The following is a 19,618-nucleotide window of genomic DNA, read 5'->3' as shown; positions in this document are numbered from 1 at the left end:
ACCAACCTGCTCTACACTGCAACAACTGAATACTGTTTCTAGCTATGTTTCCACCTTAAACCTGACACAACTTCAGAGTACAGGGCGCTGCTTGCTCTGCAGCAGCTATTAGTAGAATAAACACTGGGACACACCTTTGCAAACTCACCACCGATCTCCAGTATTTCAAAAATCCCTAGTATAGCCAGAAGAGAGAAGCAAAGCCAGAGTTGTAGCTGGCAAACTGACAGTTTATCCAGCTATTCTCACAAACATGCAAAGCAAGTGCACTGGAAATAATTCATCTCCCTTGCTCCCCTGGATGTTTGAAATGACTATGCCCCTAATAAAAAGTGATCTAGCAACAGAAACACATTATGAGCTAATAACACCTATGATAGCCTGCTCATTTATTATTTTCAAATTGATCTGTGAGCTCTACAGATAGACTTAATGAATTAAAACTTTTCCTAGCAAGCATACATGTTAGACCAGCCATTCACAGCATGAATCCAGAAAGAAAAAGATCAGGTACCAGAGAGCTAAGTGTTATTATGCCTAGTCAGTATACTTGCTTTTGATTAATTGTACACCTACTTCAGCTTGCTAAACCCATGGTTCAGGATTAGTTTGAGAACTTACCAAGTATCTCCAAGTGGTAAGTTATCTTACACTAAAATAATAAAGTATAAAACTTCAGAGTTATATACTCGGAAGAAACCAGGTAGTTTGACTAACAGTACAAGCAAGCATATCATTCCCATTAAATATGCAACACAAGATACCACCCTGAAGGCCACCTGAGGTCAAACCAAACTAACAGCACTGATTTACAGAGCCAAGAAAACACAGAATATTTTTGTCAAAAATTTTAACTGTATTTGTAAATTAGAAAGACAAACAAAACGCTCCCATTTACAAGGCTCACATCACCACCGCTCTTCTAAAGACCCTTGAACAGTAGAAAACCTCTTAGGTAATTCATACATGGATCACTCTTGGCAGCACAATGCTCATCTTTCCTGCTGTGATTTCAGGGACCTGAAATTTCTTCAGCACCTATTTTTTGCTCATTATAGTTTTAGGAGGATAAGCAAAGCCCAGAAGTGGACGGAGTGCTTGCCATCTGAGCTTATGTTCTGCTGGATGGGAGCGGCTGCAGTGTTCTCCTACAATCCAAGTCATGTGCAATCATCATAGTATGACAAGTCGTCCTACCCCCCCTGGGCTATATAAGCTGGCATCTTTCCCAGCAGTTGCCACATCATGAAAATAATGCATAGAAATAAAACCCCAAAATAAACACTTTGAAACAATGGCTTAAATGACTGCAGAACTAAACTCAGCAGCTGGACACACAAAGTGCTCCCAGTGGCAAACTATGCATCTTTTGCTTGCAGAAGTCCTAAAATATATTCTTATTAGCAAGCTCCACATCACACCTAGCAACCAACCCCCAAGCCTGGGCTGCAGAGTCACATTCCCCAAGGCCAGATAACAACCAGTAAGTAAGTAAATAAATAAATAAATAAATAAAGCCTGGATAATAAAAGCAGAGAGCATCACAAACACCCCCTATGCAGGCAGAGCTTCAGAGTATTAAATGTACTTTCTACCGCATCATCTAACTCACTGAATACAGATAATGCTATCTCACCTATTTAGACTGTTCTCAGGAGTTTCTCTGCTGAACTATTTAGATTGACTTAAAGTCATGTTTTTCTCTACATGAAACAGAAGAAAACTGCAGGAAGACTCCACAGCACAATCTAGGCAATTGAATTAATCAGAAATCCTGCAGTATTACATATGAACCACTGAAAACTGTTTGTGCAGCACTGCGCTGGTTTACAGTAGACTTAAAAATTTACTGACTCTATGATAATAAAAGGGAATTAATACCTTATACTTTAGAAGATAATCTCAGCAGTTGAAATACTGTAACTCTTACACTCCATTGCTTAAGGGAAGGAAAATATTCTAGAAGAAACACAATGATTGATGTAAAAAAGTCACAGCTTGGTATCTTCAAACTGAGAAACACTATATGAAAACACAGTTTTACCTTACCATTAAAAAAAAAAAGAAATTTTTTTTACCTCAACCCTGAAAATTTTCCTGTTTTTTGCTCCCTGAACATTCAATTTTTCCCCACCTAGCTCTAAGCAGACAGGATTTACAATGATGTTGATCTAAGGAACTGCAGGAGTTCTAGATGCCGATAAAGATTACAGATCAAATGAAAGATAACTACTAACCATTGTGTCTGCATAGATAAATAAACCTGCCCACTTCTTTTATTTGTACTGCTACCTCTGCTAATCCAAGTACAATAATCAGGACAGTAAGGGCCCAGGAATCAGGTCTGAAAAGAATTTCTTCTTGTACCTCTCCCAGACCAGCTTATGTGGGTACATACGTACCACACATAACTTCTCAAAAGGTGTGTACGTCCTTGGGAAAGGCTGAAGCCCTGACAATGAACTAGGGAACTAAGCAGAACGCAAAGCGTTGCAGGAGTCCAAACACAACTACCAAAATCGGCGCAGGAACACACTTCCAGATACCCCTGTCCCAGCCAGACATGTAGGATACCGGGAGAAAGCAACACCAGCCAGAAGCAAGCAACACGTGGGCACAGAACCCCGGTGCAGACCGGCCCCGAGACAGAAGCCAGCCCCGCGCCACCGGCAAGCGAGAGACCGGCAGGAGCCGGGACCCGGACCCACGGCCGGGGCGGCGGGCAGCCGCGAGCGGAGATCCCCGCGGCAGCAAGGGGCGTGAAGGGGCAGAAAGGAGCCCCCCTCGCCGCCGGGCAGCCCCACGGCGGGCGGGAGAAGGGCCACCGGCAGCCCACCACCGCACTGACGGCCGCTTTTGTTCTCCGCGGCGACCGGTACAGGCCCGTCAGCTGCGCCCGCCCCGAGCCGGCTGGGAAGCGCTCGCCTGGGGGGAGACCCCGCTACCGGCCGCCCGGCGCCGCCGGCCCTACCCACCTCTTTTCGGCCTGGGGAAGCTCTCGTGCAGGTGAAAGACAACTTTTTCCACGAAGTGCTGGATGTTGCTGTGCTCGGGCCCTCTGACAAACACCATCCAGTCGTGGGTGAAGCCCTCCACGGTGGGTTTCTTTCTGACCTGGGCTCGGTGCCCCAGCTCCAGCTTCACCTGGACGGCGCACTGCGGGGGGAAGAGGCGGGGAGCGGCCGGTGAGCGCCCGGGGAAGCGGGGCTGGGCGGGCGGCGGAGGGGGAACCGGCCCCATCGCAGGCGGAGGGGGGGGGGGACGGGACACGGACAAAACGGTGCCATAAACCCAGCCAGAGGAACAAAAATAGGACGGCACCACCGCAAGCCCGCAACAAAAAGCCGGCCCCGCAGGCAAGGGCGTGAAAGAGCTCTCGCCGCCACCGGCAGGACGCGGGGAGGCGCGGCCGCCGGCCGGCGGTGCTCTCCTGCGGGCGCGGGCAGCCGGGGGCCGCTGTCAGGGACGCACCGTCCCCCCGCCCGGCGCCTCTGCGCTCGGTGCCCCCGGCGCAGCGGCAGGCACACGGCCGGGGCGACACCCGCCGCCTCCCTCCAGGTGCCTGCGCGCTCCGTGCCGCTGCCGGGAGCGGCGGGAGGCAGGGAAAGCCGCAGGCAAAGCGCGATTCCCCGCCACACCGACCCCTTCCCGGCGGCGAGCACTCGGCGGCGGGTGCGCGGTACTCACCGAGCTGGCCATGCCTGGGGCGCCGGTTCCGCTGGGGCGCTCGCTCCCGTCCCCCGCCCCCACCCCGCTAATTCATGAAGACGTGGAGGGGACGGCGGGCGCGCAGATGAGCGGCGGGCATCCTCCACCTCGCTGCTCCCGCTGCCTGCCTGCCTGCCTGCCTGCCTGCCCCCCTCCCCTCCCTTCCCTTCCCTTCCCTTGCACCGCACCGAAACGGCGGCGGCCCCGACGTCAGCGCTCGCCCCGGCCCCGCCGGCTGGAAGAGCGCCCGCCGCGCATGCGCGCCGCCGGCCTGATACCGGGGCGCAGGCATAACAGTGTGCGGCGGGGCGGGGGGCGGGCGCTGGGGCGGCGCGCTCAGCCAATGGCGGGCGGCGGCGCGGCAGCGAGCCCCTCCGCCCGGCCCCGCCCCGCCCCGCCCCGCCGGCCCTTAAAGTAACAGGTTGGGGGGGGGGGAAAGGGACGGGACCGTGCCTGGGCAGCGCCACGCCCCAAGCGTGGGGCCGCCGGCGGCTTGCCGGAGCGGGAAGGGGAACTGAGCTGGAACAGCTACGGACAAAAGGGGGAGGGGGCAGTGGTATTCTCCCCAGCCCGGGCCGAGCGAGGGGAGCGCGAGCGAGCGGCGCGCAGCCGGGGGGAGGGGGGGGGCTGCCGCCCGCCGCTCCCCGCTCCCCGCCTCCCACGCCAGCGGCCGCCGCTCGGACGCGGATGACCTGGCGGGCGGGATCCCCAGGTGTCAGCGACGGCGTGGAGGGCGGTGGTTTGGATCCGCCGTTACCAACGGCGAGAGCCAGTGACGCCTCACAGCTGGGGAACAGCAGCACGCTGAGACCGCCCGCCCGCCCGCCGCCTTCCGCTGCCGGCCTCAGCCCGTGGGACGTCTCCGGCCAAAATGAAGTAAAAGGAGTCCCTGTTCCAGAGGTGCCCTGAAAGAAGGACCTTCCTGCCCGAGCCTCAGCCTCTCCCCGGCGTACCGTCACAAACAGACGTTTCGGGAAAGGCCCCCATAAATCCTCTTGCACAAACAAAGCGGGGAGGAGAGGACGGGAACGCCCCGGTGGCACAGGTACGGCAGGCGATGACGGGCAGCGGGCAGGAAGTGACACTCGGGAGTGTTTAACGCGTGTTTGTAGCACTAACTGCTACTGCTACCGTTAACGGGCCGGGACGCTTTTAAAACAAGTTACTACCTCAGCGATTTCCAGACCCCGTCGGTACCAGGCGAGAGAGCACGCTGATTGACGCCAGGGGAACAGGCCAGCGAGGAGCGGGCAGCGATTTACTGGGACCGTCTCCATCACAGTGCCGACGCTCGTCAGATGAGTATTTTCCGACAGCCATAAAATTGCCCCAAAGTGTCTATGGTGACTTTTGCCACCCTGAAAACTGGTTTTGTCTGTGCGATAATTACGTTTTTTACCATGTTCCTGATGACAGTTACAGCTCAACGAGCCGGCAGTGAACGCAGCAGCCCCTTCCCGGCGAAGCACCCGTCCGCACCGGGGAACCCCCTCCCTGGCGCCCCGCGTTTCACCGAGAGATGGCGCACGGAGCCCTTGCGCTACCGTCCTCATTTGACCCCTCCAGAAGTCCCCGGCTCTCCGCGACTCCTGGCTTTCCCTCATCTCACTTCGCGATGAGAAACGCACATTATCGAAATTCTAGCATAATTTAATAATTCCCTCAAAACTACTGAGCTGTATTTTACTTTTCTTACGGATGTTGTAAGCCTTAATTAATAAAATCAGTACTAATAACTCAAAAGGATGAATACAATTTGTAAAAATGCCACAAGTTACAACGTGACTTGAAATTTATTAACATTAACCCCTCAAGTATATGAATATCCATGTTTTAAAGTTGCAATGTGCAGATCTAGTAGGTCCCATATCTTCTACTAATCCCGCATTGGGCCAGCCAGCAAGCCAGCATGCATAAGAACTCCTGCTGAGTCCATCAACCCATCAAAGCTGATTCTGGTAACTTTAAAACTTCGTACGTGCAAGATAAATTGAAAAAAGATACCGACGCTGTTTACTAGAGTAAGGATTATGCCCATGAGCAAGGACAGCAAGGCTGGACTGCTACCGCACTTAACGCAGTAGGCTGCCAGGTGTCAGGGCCCATCTGAACAGAGCATCTGCGGGCTGAGGATCCCTGGCATTTCTCCTAGAAAGATTCCATTTTTGCTGTGGCTGAGCTGCTCTTCTCAAGTGTTCAGTCACTTAAGGGACTTCTCAGGACTGAGAATAGATCGTCGAGAGCATTTGGCTGTCTAGATCCCTTTGGGTTCATTGGAAATCAGACTCTCAAGCATTTTTGAGTCAGTGAGGAGTTTTGCTGTTCAGAAGACACTCATTTTTTGGTGCTTAATCACAATGTACTCTTCCACATTAGTGCAGAGTTGAGTGTGTAACACGTTCCCAATAACAGCAATAATATATACACTAGAAGTATTTTGCCTTTCATTACTGGTACATATTTGATTTTAAACCGTATGCGACCTTTCATTATCAAGTAATGCAATTCCTGGAAATACTGTTTGATTCTTACTCCAACAATAAATTGAAGCACTGGTGATTTTACAGTAGTAACTGGGCATGATTATTTAAATCATTACCAAACCACCCCTCTTTCTTTTCTTCCACCCCATCACCTACATTCCAACTTCATGTTACACTGTCAATCTGAGCATAAAATTCACAGTGAAGAAATGGAAGGTGTGCTTCTCTGCTGTCAAAACAGTGCTACCGCTCCATTCTTAGTGTGGCAGATACATATGTTTTATGACAATTACAATGCATATTTCTGCTTTCTTATTATTGCCTTTAAAATTAAATTACTAATAGGCAAACCTTAATTTAGTCCATAAAGATCATACGATTTTTAAACATAGACAGCTAAAATTATATATCTCAGTGGCTATTTGAGCTCATACATAGGTAGTTTCATAGATATTTTGAATGCGTTGAACATATTATCTTACTGACAGCAATTATGCAGAAAGCAGAAAAATGCTCTATGATACAGATTGACTACTGAAACAGGCCTATGGAATTATTTCCATACTCAGTGACCGCAGTATTGGCCCTAAGAGTCTTTTTTTACTGTGTGTTGTACCCACAACTTTAAGATGAGGAGTACAGAATGCTGCCCTGAAATATTCAGTTACAGGCATTATTTTATGAAGGAAATGTATATTGAAATCCCTGCAGTTCAAAATGCTGTTCTACATGAACTCCTGTCTTCAATACATCTTGCTAGCTAGAAATTAAATCCTTTTATAGTATCTCTCTACATTTCTGGAGAACTCTTCAAAGATCCTGACTGCCTGTTTGTGTTTTCCTTCCTTATTTACAAAATAGTTTGACATCATGAAGATGGGGCAGAAGTCGGGGACACCATCTTCCTGTGTAATAAATTATGTTCTGTTACAGGGGTACCATATAAGGATGCAACACTTTTTTTCAACTCAATTTGAATGGGAAAAATTAGTATGGACAATTTCTATGTATATGGCACCTCATAGTTTTGTTTGGCTCAGTAGGAACAAGGCAGACAATCAAAGTAGTCAAATGCAAAAATAAAAGCATCACTGTAAGTGGGAATATTTCTATTTCTTATCCACCTCCTTCCAGCTTTTCGTCTTCTGCAACAATTTGAATTAGTCTTCTCAAGTTTGTTCCGGAAATCATTATTACTTAATATAATTATAACCTTTCTGCCTGTTTAAATTTATTTCTCCCTGGGTATAACAACACAAACGATCCATAGCTATAGCTAGGGAGAAGTCACAGTGGGCCTGATCCTGAATGTACGTTCACTTGCCATGATCCATGGTAGGGATGGAAGCATGTGCTTCCATCTTAAATGTCTGTAAAGATGATTACTATCTTGAAAGTTAAGAGCCATGATGACATATTTTTATACAAGATATGCTTGTATGTAGATTTATTTGTTTGCCCTGCTTTTCTCAGAAGGCTGTAAAGATACGATTTGATTTCTTTCTTTCCTCCTGATATACTAATTTCCGAGAAAGGAAGGGTTCTTTTAGGCCTGGCAGCATCACATGTACGTACTGCAAAAGCAAACAGATCAGACAAATGAAGGAAGAACTGTCTTTTGTCTCCACAAAGTCTGTGTCATTATGTTCCTGCTAGCTTCCATGCTGAAGTCAAGAAACCAAAGTCCCTTCTGAATCTTTGGGGATTTTTTTCTGAAAGCCACAAAACTATAATCACTTTAATGGTTGTCCTGTTACTTTATGGTATCTTTGGCATTTTTATTTTACCAGAATTAGCATGTGGATGAGCAGAACAGCTTTTATAATCAGGCCACTTCAAAAGAGAAGTTTGGGTAAGAGCATAGGCAAACAGAGTAAGTGTTAGGCTTTTAATAGTAGCTCTAATACAGCTGGTGATATCCCAACCTGTTTAGCAAGAGAGAAGGTGTCCAAGAAGTAAAGAGTCCCCGCTACACTGTATGATGAGGGTTGCTGGATTTTTAATTTTCATCCATAGAAGAAACAGGAAAGAAAAGAGAAAAAAGTCTTCCACCAAAGGGAGATGCTTTTTCTTCAATAGTTCTAGCTTGTGTCACGGTTGAGAATAAGATGAAATAAGGTTGTCAGTAACCGGAAAATTCATTTATTCTTAACAGATACCAGTGAGACAATTCTGTTTTCCAGAACGCTTAAATGGGTGAGTTTACTGGGACAGACTCTCAGCCCATATTCATCTCCCTAACGCGGGATTCTACAGGAAGGAATGGAGCTGCATAGTCCTCTGGAGTCCTTCTATGCTGATTTTTATTTCTTATGTATTTGGACAAAAACATATTCCTCTTGACTCAGAACAGGACTGAATCAATACAAGCTGTTTTCCTATATCGCACATCAGTGTAATGGTGGAAATACTTCTAGTACCTAACTTTATTAATTCTAATAGTCTTTTCAACTACTTAACTGAGACCACTCAGTTGAGTAACGATTACTTAGAAACATCTGCAGATTCAGGCTCAAACTTGGAAAAGAAAAGGGAGTTGTTTAACGTATGTCAGTTGTGAAGCAATGTTGATTTTTAAACCAAAAAAGAAATTAAAAATAGCATTTGTATTCAAGCTCACGGGGTTGTGAGGCAATTACAGCCATTTAAAAATCTATCAATTTCACAAACTCCAAATATAATCTTCGGCCAACAGGAGCTGAATCAAAGAACACTCTTGAGCTGGTTAAGTGACAAACTGGTGCAACTATTTTCTTGATTTTCGATTAACAGGTAAAATAAACATTCTTTGGTCTCATTATGGCAGATGGATGCAATTATGTGCATACAAAAGTGCAAAAGACCCTGGCTCAAAGAACTACAGAGTTATAAAGGTGAAGGCAATTTTCTAGTAGTACTATCCAGTACTGCTAAAGCAGGGTTTACCATGGAATAATTATACATCTGCTGGAAAATGACAGACATTTGGGTCATGTTCTTAAAAGGTATTTAACTACCTAAAGGTGCATGTAATCAGCTACTGCACTGATAAAAATGCTTGCACATTTTATGTCTGCTGAAATAACTGATGTAGCTGTAGGCTTCCCAGTAGGCACTAGTCCCGATGTTCAGACACCTTCAGCCATACCTACATCATGCTGTGAAGTGTGATGCACAGATCCCAGATCCCTGACTTAGATGGAACGTGAGTCAACTTTTGTCTTCAATATGCAGCTAACTCTGGAAGCAGCATAGCTGTGCTAGTGCAGCATTGCACCTGACCTAACAAGAGCCATATTTCATAGCTATACTGTTGGTGATTCCACACATGGCTGAAAGGAATTGCTGCCTTTCTGCATTATTTTCTCACACAAGGCAGATATGTCTTATGTCACAAAAAAAGGAGACTGTTTCCCAGCTCACTTGGACATGCTGAATTGTCTTCAGCGTTTTAAACACAGCTGTTTTAAATTTCCATTTGAAGTTCAAATATTGTGACCCAAATATATGGACTGACTTTTACATGGGCCTTGTTTTTAAATGTTCCAAAAAAGCAACTAGCTGAAACAGCTAATATTACTGGCTATAAAGGAAACCACAGTGCCTTTTAAACATATCATCAGTCTGAATTTCTCTGTGTTTGAGATCTTTTAATTTCCTTATGCAGACAATATATAAAATCATAGCTTATTCCTGATCCAAGCCAGATACTTTGTTTACAATATTAAGATGCTGGTGTGAACCAGAGCCAAAACTTAAAATGAGCCTACAGCTGATCTTACACATATAACAAGGAATATGTATAAGCTGCTTTGTAATGCCACTCTGGCTGCCAGGAACTAATGGCAAAATACTGTCTCTCGATTGGCTTTTTTTTGAGTTAGCTACATAGCCTGAACAAATGCCAAGCAGCCTGGGCCAAGTGCACGCCTGTTTTGAGGTTTTATTGGCTTGTCCATTTCTAATCACAAATCAAATAGAAAATAAGCACTTTAGGCTGGTAACATATTAAACCCCTAGTCAGTGGAAAAGATCTTTAAGAGCAAGGGCTGCATGTTTTAGAAAACAGTACAAAGTAGTTTATAACTCACCCCCAGCCACCTCAGAGGGACATAGTAATGACAAAAGATAAATGCAAAAAGGGAGTTTTGGCTATGCACAATATTACAGTATAGAAGGTAAAAAAAAAATGTTTAAAGGCCTCTAGGAACACATAAGGAAATCTGTGCAGAGTGGAAAGTCTTGGTGAGAGACCTACAAGGAAGTATTTAGCTTTTTATTTCCTCACAATGGTGTAGCCCCTAGAGGAAATACTCCTGTTAGACAAAGAAACACAGTCAAATTCTGTACTCAGTTTAGGCCTGCATAATGACCAACTTCAGAGAACCTGTTCCGGATTTCCACAACCATAGCCAGGACAGAGTCTGATCATATGTGCAAGAGAGCTACTAAGGAGTAACTTCACTGAAATCAGTGTTCTCGGCTCTTGGCCTGACGGGAGATCTCCCTGCTGGAAATCAGCCAAAGACTGTAAAGGAATTATGCGATTGTCCTCACTCTGCATCAGGTTCTTGTGCTGGCCACTGTATTAGTTATGTAAGCTGACCATTTTCCAAGATAGGAGTTTATGCATAAGATGACTTGCATGCGTAAGTATGTCTTGGTCATAGACTGCTTGTCTTACGCTATAGCTTCGTTACAGGAGTGTCAGAAAGGCTGAGTACACTACCTTCACACTTTCTATTGCGAGAACCATGAATGAACCAAACCTTCCTTATTCCCAGTATCACTAGAAAGTGAGTGAGAAGCTGGAATGGTTTAGCATTACCTTGGCGAGAAACTCATGGGGAAAAGCGTAATTCTTTATCAGTGACAAGTACTCATATAACCACAGGGTCTTAGTTGTCCTCATCTTTAATGAACTCATGATTACGGCCCCACCGTGACTCAGAAAGTAGTTTTAGCCCAACTTTATGGATGGGGACTTGAAACAAAAAGAGATTAAATGACTTGACCAAGGACAACAAAATAAGGCATGAAGTGGGGCAACCAGTTAAACCCAGTGAGGACAAAGCTTGGCCCTGAAAAAAATGTAAAAAAAGGAAGAAATAGAAAAAAAATGTGTAAAGAAAGGTACTATGGGAGAACAGAGACTGAAATTCACAGCTAGCTCAACAATTAATAAGAAATGCTTTGGCAAATGTGGAATTTGAAAGAACATTGCAAAGTTTGAGGAATATATTACACATGTATTTGCAGAAGTCTGGCCTTAGGGGCTAGATAAGCATATTTCAGAAATCTAAACTGAAATCATATGAATCAGAAATAGCTACTTTTACACGAGAAAGTTGTAAAGCAAGACTGCTCAACATATGGATGTTTGGGAGCCAGCTAGTAATCACAGCATTGCAAGGAAGCTGGAGGTAATTTTTATGAAGGCACAGAGGGGAGCAAAGCAGAACTAAGATGGGTGGAAATGCTTTGCCAGCTGCTGGAGGGGGACCAGTGGAGCTGCAGCCTGTATATTCTGACTGGCCATGCAGATTTCAGAAGCCCTTCCCTATAAGCTCTGTGTGGTCCACTGAATTCAATAGATTTTAGTAGCAGAGCAGCTGCACTCTGTTTACACTTCTAATGGCAGGCACCCCTCAAAGCACAATGAATTTCATATCAGAATACTTTCCATCACCACATGACATTAATTCCAGATACTTTTGCATATATTTTAGAATTCCTCAGCTCTGCAAAAGATACAAATGCAAAAAGCATGGTGTCCTGATCTACTGCAATTTCCACCTTTCAGTGCTCCGCTGCCTCTTTTTTACCCATTCCCCATTTATCTGTTCCCTGTAGAGTTTATTTTAAACTCACCAAAACTATCAATTTTATCTGCTTCAAATTGCAAATACATATAAATATATGTGTGTGTAAGACATATATACTATATATATAGAAAGACAAATTTAGAGAGAGACCAATAGTTTCCCAGCGCATCATCAGTGTTCTGCACTTGCATCCCCATCTCAAGGAAATCCTTGAGAGGCTAGGGCAAAAGGGGGCGCCACTTCCTACAAAAATAGATGCCAGGAGGTAAGTCTTTTGGGGTGTACTTGGATCATAAATAATTTGCTTTCAGAGTCCAGGTCTTGAGGCAGAAGGGTGAAAATCTATTTGTTCTAAAAGCCTCTCTTCAATGGGAGTAAGTTTCACAGACACTTTGTAGGGCCAACAAAAGATGAAAAGTTTGGATTGAAGAAGCGTTTAAACTGCTATAATTGATCTTATTTACAAATACTGGAAATTGATTCAATACAACTGATTGCATTAATAATGAGACTAAAATCTCGAGGGTTCCAGAATGCTGTCTCAAATGGAACCAAAGGAAATTTGACTCCAGTGAGCCCAGAAAACATAGTCCATCGGAAACACAGCTCTAAAAGATCCCTAAAGAATGTAACTGGCAGTAAAAAAATATAAGAGGGAAATACAGCAAAAAGAAAAAATAAATTACCAGGCAAAGAACAGAAATGCAAAAGCACCTTAAGCAGTAAGAAAAAATACTGTGTTTCACCCAACATTTTTTCAACAGTGAGTTCACTCATATCATTAGTCTTCCCTCATACTGCTGGTCCCTTTCATATCACTAGCATTGCCTATGTGAAAAGAAGTGGAAGTACTTACAGAACTTTCCAAAAAAGGGTCATAGCAGCTTTTAGTTTTAATTTTTGTACTGATGGTTCAGGTGAAATCCAATGGACTTCAATGAGAACATTAAAATTAAAGCCTTGTCTTGCAAACACACACTGAGTAAATCCAAATGAGTAGTCTTATTAACCTTAATGGCAATGATTGGAATGCTCATCTATTTTAAATTACTCCCGAGCAGTCTTCTCGCAGGTTTATGACATTAGCTAATGTCCATTTAAATAAATGTAGAGTCTAATAGGCTCTATGTGTTTGTGCCAAAAAAACCCAAAAATGCCCTAACCAGAAAGCTGGTCTGTCAGGAAGGATGAATTAACTGGAAGGATGAAGGGGACTTTAATCCCTGCCATTGATCCATGCTTCCCTGTGAGCCAGGAGCATTATCCACATTCTCGTCTTCTCCGTGGTTTCCTAACTCTGACTGCACAGAAGAAGAAACATGGGGGCAGAGCACCCAGGAAGTCTGCATTTGAAGATCTATGTCACTTTTCTGGTTTTTTTTATTGTCCTCATCACAGGAATTCTGACTATTGTCCTTTACTCCAAGTTGGAAGCTACCCATAAAACTAATCCAGCTAACAGAGTTTTTCAAGCATGCAGGAACAAAGGCCATTCTTTACATATTTACATACATATGTAAAATAAGCTTTTCTTCCCTAACACTCAAATACCACTTCACCCTTGGCCACAGACACTGACTAGATTGCACTGCTCTTGAAAAGGAATCACAGAGCATGATTCCGATAATTGAAATGCCTACACTGGCAGACACAATACAGTCCTTCTCTCTGACATACCTGTACAGTTGCAATCGGCAGAATTTTATGGGCATATTGCTCTGAGATAAGCTACCCAAGAATGGAAGATTACCAGGTGACTACCAGGTATTTAGGCAAGTGGATCATGAAGACAGTAATTTTAATCTCATGTAGCCTGATGTGCTAAAGTAGAAAACCATTTTTTTTTAAATAGGCACTTTTATGTTTTGAAAGTGGAGCTGAGGCATAAAACAATCTAAATCACATCCGTAACTGCTTCCTTGAATCCTCCTCAGGTTTTGCTGTGTTGCGTTGTGTAAGTGAAAGTAGAATGCAGTTCATTGTTTTGAAGTCACTCTTATCCCAGTCTCATGGCTTGCTTTGCTGCAGCTGGCAATCGTTTGTCTTGACTGCAGAATCTAGAAGATCATTACTGATTAAGGTGTTGCCATGATATGAAATATCATTTCAAAATAACAGCTTTAGGGGACTTCATAAACTGATGTGAATATAAAAGTAGACAGTGAGGTGGCTTCAAGGATTTGCAGAAATATATTCAAAAGTCACTTATTGAGTTTGAATTTCCCACTTGGATTATGATGTTCAAATAAAGACTATAGATAATTATTAATCGCCACAGAGAACAAATGAGTATCCAGACGACATGTTATCTTGTTACATTGACCATTCCATGTTATGAAAACATCAATGAGATTCTAACTTTATGTTTGAGCAAGTATGCATATGAAACATCTATTCTTACTTCAAAGTAGAATTCTTGCTTTCTAGAAAGATATTAAATGTTGTTTCTAAAAATCTGATCCAGGAAATCCTCTTTGAGACTGTAACTGAGGTTATCTGAATCACTCCTGAAGATGTTAGGCAGTACTGACCCCAGTGTCAGCCCCTGGTGTACAGCACTAGTGACTGGTCTCCAACTAGGCGTTGCGCTGCAGATCACAAACCTTTGAGCGTGGCAGTGCAATGCAATGGATATCAGTTTCTGACACATTAATATATGCACAGAGTGTTCATACCTATCAATTAAAACCCTGCTAATGGAATAGTCTAGATAATAGTAAGCAGAGTTGGAAATTATCTCTGTATTTTGGAAAAATATGAAAGAATATCCATTCAACTTTAAAAATTCTTGTTGTCAGTGGGAATCACCCAGTCAGTGCTCTCCTTTTCTGAAAATGTACTAGGAACTCTTAGTATAGTTGCAAGTCTGCCTACTCCATCATAGCCACACCAGAACTGCAAAATTACTCATTGGAGCAAAGGCAAGGTTTTGTTTTTAAATGTGAATTTCAGAGAAAATTATGTTGAGTATACACATTATGTCCTGGTGAAAAATACACACATTTCTGCACTCTCCCCACATCCAAATATCCCAAAAGGAAAATGCAACCAATCATAGAATCATAGAAATGAAGGGATAGAAAGAGCCTCAGGAGATCATCTAGTATAACCCTCTCCACACAGGCAGGATCAAACATATGTGGAACTAACCCATATCTCTGACCTTCACTTTATCTTGCTGTAGTTTTATTGTGAAGCTATGGGCAAATCTTCTTCTCTCTTTTCTTCGAGTTTCATACCTGTGAAATGGGATAAAAATATTTGCATTAGTATCTGAAAGTGCTCTGAAATTTAGCATTAAATATTACTTCCCCATCTTAGTTATGAACCATAACTGTGCTTTTGATCCCACGTATTGGAGGGACCCAATATAAACAGAATGTAATACATGGGAAGAGTCCCACCTCTTTTCTGTCAGATCGTAGATAATAGTTGTCATGACACGATACACAAATGCATTTCTAAGATTACAGAGAAAGATACAGATTTTCCACAGACTTCAGAAGTATCTTTATTTGCAGCAGCTGAAGATTGGTTTGACAACTTTATGTAATTATTAATTGGCAAGTTTGAGCAACTACTTAAAGACATTTATTGAAAATAATAGCAGAATGACCTGCGCAAGTTTGCTTCAAAAAGCAATTCACTATCAGGATATTTAAAATGTGGCCTACAAGATGAGAAGTACATTGCTTTGGGACCAAACTCTTCACAGATGCCACCATGGGCTTCTGAAGCCAATGAGAGCTTTACAGACAGGAAAGACCTCAAGATGCAGAAAGGAAATATTTACAGAGAACTTGCACAATAGTAAAAGCTTCCTGGGATCCCTTTATTTTAACTATGGTCACACCGCAACAATCCAAATCTGCTTGCAATTTTCATTTTTATGTGCTCAAAACCAAAATCAGATTAACACATCAACAAATGTATAAACACCAGGAGACTGCTCAGACAGATAAATGACTTAACAATGCCCAGGCACACTCAAATCTAAGGGCAAATCACAGGAATAAAGGAGCAGACATCCACGTAGAATGAGCCAGATCCTTCCTGCTCCCCAGGGGTTAGACTGTCTGTGCTCAAGCCCTGCTATGGGGTCCGACTGCTGGGAACAAGCTGTGTGAGAAAGAGCCTCAGTGGGGGCCTCACTGCTTTGCTGAGGAGCTGCACGTAAGCACAGCCCTCACCCAGGGCCTTCCTGAGCTACAGTGCAGCCAAGCATGGGCCTGGCCTCATACCTTGCCGTTCCAGACCCTGACCCACAGGCTCGGCTTCCTGGCCGGGTCCCAGACACTCCTCATCCCTGGGGACTGCTGCCCCGGGACCGCCAGGCAGTGGCTGACCGCGGACACCTCACCAGCTGCTTCAGCTCTTCTTGCCCAGGTGCTGTGGGACCCTGCTCTGGGTGCTCCCTGGTCGTACGTGAAGTCTTCTTTCAACTGATTTCAACAGCTTTCAGAGCTGTTCCCTCTGAACTGTGAAATACCCTCAGCTCCATCCAGGTAACAGTGCTCGGGGTCTCAGGGTCAGATTCTAGGGGGTTTTAAAATCTTTTTCTTACCATAAACCTCATCACAAGATATGCTGCTGGTCTTCTAGCAAACAGAAACTATGTAACACTGGATATCTGAATATTCTTTTCAATTTACATTTGATTTATTCCAAAAGGGTTTGGACTTTTCGTATTTAAATCAGTCTGTGCAAAATAGAAGCTTCTTTCTCCTGTTGTTAACTAAAGGAGCTGCAGGTGTGGGAGACCCTAACCACAACAGGAAAGGTGAGGGTCTGCACGCAGTAAGTGACGCAGAACTGTGTTGTACAGAACATCTTAGTATCTAGTAAATGGAGATAGGATGTTGTGGCAGGACAGGATGAGTGAGTGCATGACCCAGCCACTAGCCACTGTGCAACCGGAGAGGGCTGGACAACTCAAGGTAAACAAGCTGCTGCCTCCCGGCCACTTCCCATCTGGCCACTTGTGTTCCTCAGCCAAAGTGTCAAATACAACAGTGCTTACAAATCCAAAGCCATGTTACCCCACATGCAAAGTGTCTGCATTTGAAGGCCAGTTTCCCAGTCTTGTAATTCAATCTGGATATACAACCCAGGAACGCTCAGCCAAACATTTAGCACTATTTTCTCAGTGTAAAATAATCATTGTGTTAACATACAACACAGCTACTCAATTACTTTTACTGAAATCTACAAAGAAATGTACTCAGTCTGAATTTTGCCCCAGATTTGCTTCATTAATGGTCTGAAGTCCACCAGCAAAAAGTACCTTACTGGCTCTAGCTCTACTTGACCAGTCAAGCCCTTCCTCAAAGCAGCAGCACCTTACAGCCACCCTTAACAAACCAGAAGGAAAACAGTACCTCATCCAGGAATGTAGAAGACATCATGTGTCTGGAAATGTAGCAAGCTCATCATAAAATGTACCGGTGGTCCTAAGTACCCTTCACTTGCCATACAACCAGTTATTTCGTTTCAGTTACAAAAAATGTATCTTTAATGCAGTAAATCCTGGAAAAACTCTGTATTAGTAGTTCAGTTATAGATGGTCATTTTCAGTCAACTCCCAAGTAAGATCAAATAATAATGACTGTATGGATGAAGAAAAAACCCTGGTGAGCATGAAAGGGGAACTGGAAACTAAGAAATACCACTTCTTTGCCCACAAGACCATGAAATATGCTCCTACACGTAAGTATAACTACCTTGAGGGTTTATTAGATTTTGTTGGAGCAACTGACGAAAAGGAAGAGATGAAATAATGTCATTTGACATTCACTTTATAGGCATGTCTAAATTAAAAATAAAAATCTTAAATGCATGTATTTTAATTGATATTGGTTAAGGTGAATAAGGTAAAATAACAGACAAGAAAATGCAATTTGGGGTTTATTTCTTTTTTTACAGAAAAATTTGGCATATTTAGGGTTTAATACCTCAGTGTCTTGGTGCTCTCTGCCACGCGCTGCAACCAATGAGAAACTGAAATGCTCCGACAGTGGTAGCAATTAGTCCTTGACAGGGAGATGTCTCAAACTTTCTACATTACCCTTCAGCAGAGCAAGTGCTGTACAGTTACAGGCAGCCTAGCTATTCTGCGGGCCTCGCTTGCACTAATACAAAGGGCGTTTTTATCTATGAACTGCTGCAGGATAAGGTTCAATAAGGCATTTCAAGCCTAATCTTGTAAGTTGCAGAGCACTCCCTGGCAAGTGTTAAGCAATTTCAACTCTCATTAATCTCAACAGGATTTGAGAATACAAATCAGGGACTTTTTGCTCAATTCTACCCTCACACTGAACTTCCGTTGAAGTCCATGGAAGCTCTGTGTGTGTGGAGTGATGGCCCTTCATAGCTGACTACCGTTCGCAGTAAAAGCAGCTGCATCTGAAAGTTCAATGCATTTTAAATAAGCCTAAATCTTAGTAATAAAGGCTAAAGACATAGCTAACTAGGCATATTTGCTAAAACTGTATTTTATTATCAGGCTTAAGAGATTTAAAATAAATAAATTTTAATACTAGCAGGCTTTGCTGCTGTTGATTTCTGCAATATACTCTAAACTGCGACTTTCCTTATTCCTTTCCTTCATTTTTAAAGCTAGAATTGCTTTCTGGCAAAAAAACTCCATATAAGAAACGAGATACACAGATTAGGCCATTATCAGTGCTGTTACTCTATGATTTTCATTTGGATAATAACCTTTACTGGGAGACCTCACAGCACATTACAAAAGCCACAGAGAGAACCTTCTGGCATGTCTTGGAGAGCATTATCAGTGCCTCATGCCTCACAGGATGACTGTCCCCTGATAGCATAACTGGAGCCAAGGACTCCTGTCTAGTTTCTCCCCTGGAAGAAAACTCACAGGCCAGTGAACAGGGCAGTTTTCATGGATTTACTGACCTTTGTAAAAACTCTTGTCACGGGAACTGGAGGGTGGTAAGCCTATTTGGCAGCCCAGTCCAAGCTAGCTGAATTCTACTTTTATTGTTTTCTGTATAAAAGATAGGCCACACTAAGACCAGCCGGAAATGATGTTGGAGACACCTCCCAGAAGCATCAAATTTCTTTCATATTTGACTAGTGAAATCAGATTTTGCAGCACAATCTGCAGCTGGCATGAACTGCTCTGAATCAAACCCAATTATGACTTTGGCACGGACGCTGCCTTCGTAACGCCCAAGTATTTCTTTTACTTTAATGGAAGACCTTGGAAGCTGGGGAAACCACTTCAGGGAACTACAGAAAATACGTCTCAGTTTCACAGCCAGGCTCTAGAAGACCTGCAAATTGAAAGGCAATCAAAAGCAATATGTGTGGATTTAACTATGTCCGTAAAGAGATACCTTCTGCTTTTTTCCTGTTTCTGAGATCTGGGCATAGAAAAAAAAAAGGATATTAAAACAGATCGAGACCATGGGACAGTAAATGGTTTCATACAGATGAGATGGATTCCTTTTGTCTCAAGCCAGGACTGAGTCTCTGGAGCTACCAAAAGCCCTCTGTGAGGGCATTTGGGTTACGTACACTCAATGTCCTCCTCATCCATCAACGTACTTAGATGACCTGCATGAAACTGAGGGTTTTGAAACAGTGCTGGGAATT

The 19,618-nt window shown here is 43.7% G+C and overlaps 1 protein-coding gene across 4 annotated transcripts in view; it reads right to left on the bottom strand.

Moving 5' to 3' along the window:
* The window catches only part of MLLT3 (MLLT3 super elongation complex subunit), a 130,798-nt gene extending 126,949 nt beyond the window's left edge, over nt 1-3,849 (bottom strand). For all 4 annotated transcript variants that reach the window (XM_087741612.1, XM_087741613.1, XM_087741616.1 and 1 more), the window contains exons 1-2: nt 3,688-3,849; nt 2,976-3,156 (exon numbers count right to left, since the gene is read on the bottom strand). In XM_087741612.1, coding sequence (XP_087597738.1) covers nt 2,976-3,156; nt 3,688-3,699 — 193 coding nt within the window. In that variant the 5' untranslated portion in view covers nt 3,700-3,849. The remainder of the gene's footprint in view (nt 1-2,975; nt 3,157-3,687) is intronic.
* Nucleotides 3,850-19,618: the final 15,769 nt, after the last annotated feature.

This window comes from Nipponia nippon, unplaced genomic scaffold (genome assembly GCF_047370975.1).
Source record: "Nipponia nippon isolate SJK-2023a ecotype South Korea unplaced genomic scaffold, ASM4737097v1 scaffold_8, whole genome shotgun sequence".
Taxonomy (NCBI): Eukaryota; Metazoa; Chordata; class Aves; order Pelecaniformes; family Threskiornithidae; genus Nipponia; species Nipponia nippon.
Note: the sequence above shows the minus strand (reverse complement) of the source record. Positions and strands in the feature narration are given on the sequence as shown.